Source organism: Buceros rhinoceros, unplaced genomic scaffold, assembly GCF_000710305.1.
Source record: "Buceros rhinoceros silvestris isolate BGI_N320 unplaced genomic scaffold, ASM71030v1 scaffold29752, whole genome shotgun sequence".
NCBI classification, from domain to species: Eukaryota; Metazoa; Chordata; class Aves; order Bucerotiformes; family Bucerotidae; genus Buceros; species Buceros rhinoceros.
In genome coordinates, this window is record NW_010398757.1 from 4,881 (window position 1) to 5,475 (window position 595).

The 595-nt window shown below is 66.1% G+C and overlaps 1 protein-coding gene across 1 annotated transcript in view; it reads left to right on the plus strand.

Annotated features, from left to right (window-relative positions):
• Positions 1-592, plus strand: part of LOC104489115 (peroxisome proliferator-activated receptor gamma coactivator-related protein 1-like) — a gene marked incomplete at its 3' end in the record, with an annotated part of 2,835 nt that extends 2,243 nt beyond the window's left edge. The window contains exon 5 of the mRNA XM_010131230.1: positions 8-592. Within this exon, the coding sequence (XP_010129532.1) occupies positions 8-592 (585 nt within the window). The remainder of the gene's footprint in view (positions 1-7) is intronic.
• Positions 593-595: the final 3 nt, after the last annotated feature.

The window sequence follows — 595 nt, forward strand, 5'->3', positions numbered from 1 at the left end:
TGGGCAGCCCCGGGCCCAGCCACCCACCAACCGGCGGCGGGCAGCATGTCCCTCCATTCAGGTCTCAGACTTCCTTGAGCAGCAGCTGGAGCGAGCCCACAAGGAGGGGCAGATGATGCTGCACACTGAGCGAGCACCACGGTCCCGGGGCAGGCCCCGGACCACGGCAGGGGCCTCCCTGCCTGAGAAAGGGCAGCAGGAGCTGCGGAAGGAGCCGGTGCCAGAAACAGTGAGTGTGGCCCCAGGGAAGGCCGAGCCTGTGGTGCCTCTGGAGAAGACCGCACCAAGCGTGGAGCAGCGGCCAGCATCTGCGTGTTCTGGCTGGGAGGACCAGGCTGAGGGTGGGAGAGATGCACAGCTGCCTGCCAGACAGGACATCAGGGTCACAGAGCCTGCATCTCCGCTCCCAGAGCGAGGCGTGGGGCTGGAGACCCCCCAGAGCCTGCCAGCAGCGGAGCTTACTGAAGACCTGCCCAGAGAAGCTAAACCCAAGGCCCTGAGCTTGCGGGAATATCGCATGCGCATGCTGCACAGCCAGCCTAGCCCGGGTGGCAGAAAGGACAGCGAGAAGCCAGTGGCCAGCAAGTGGCCCAGT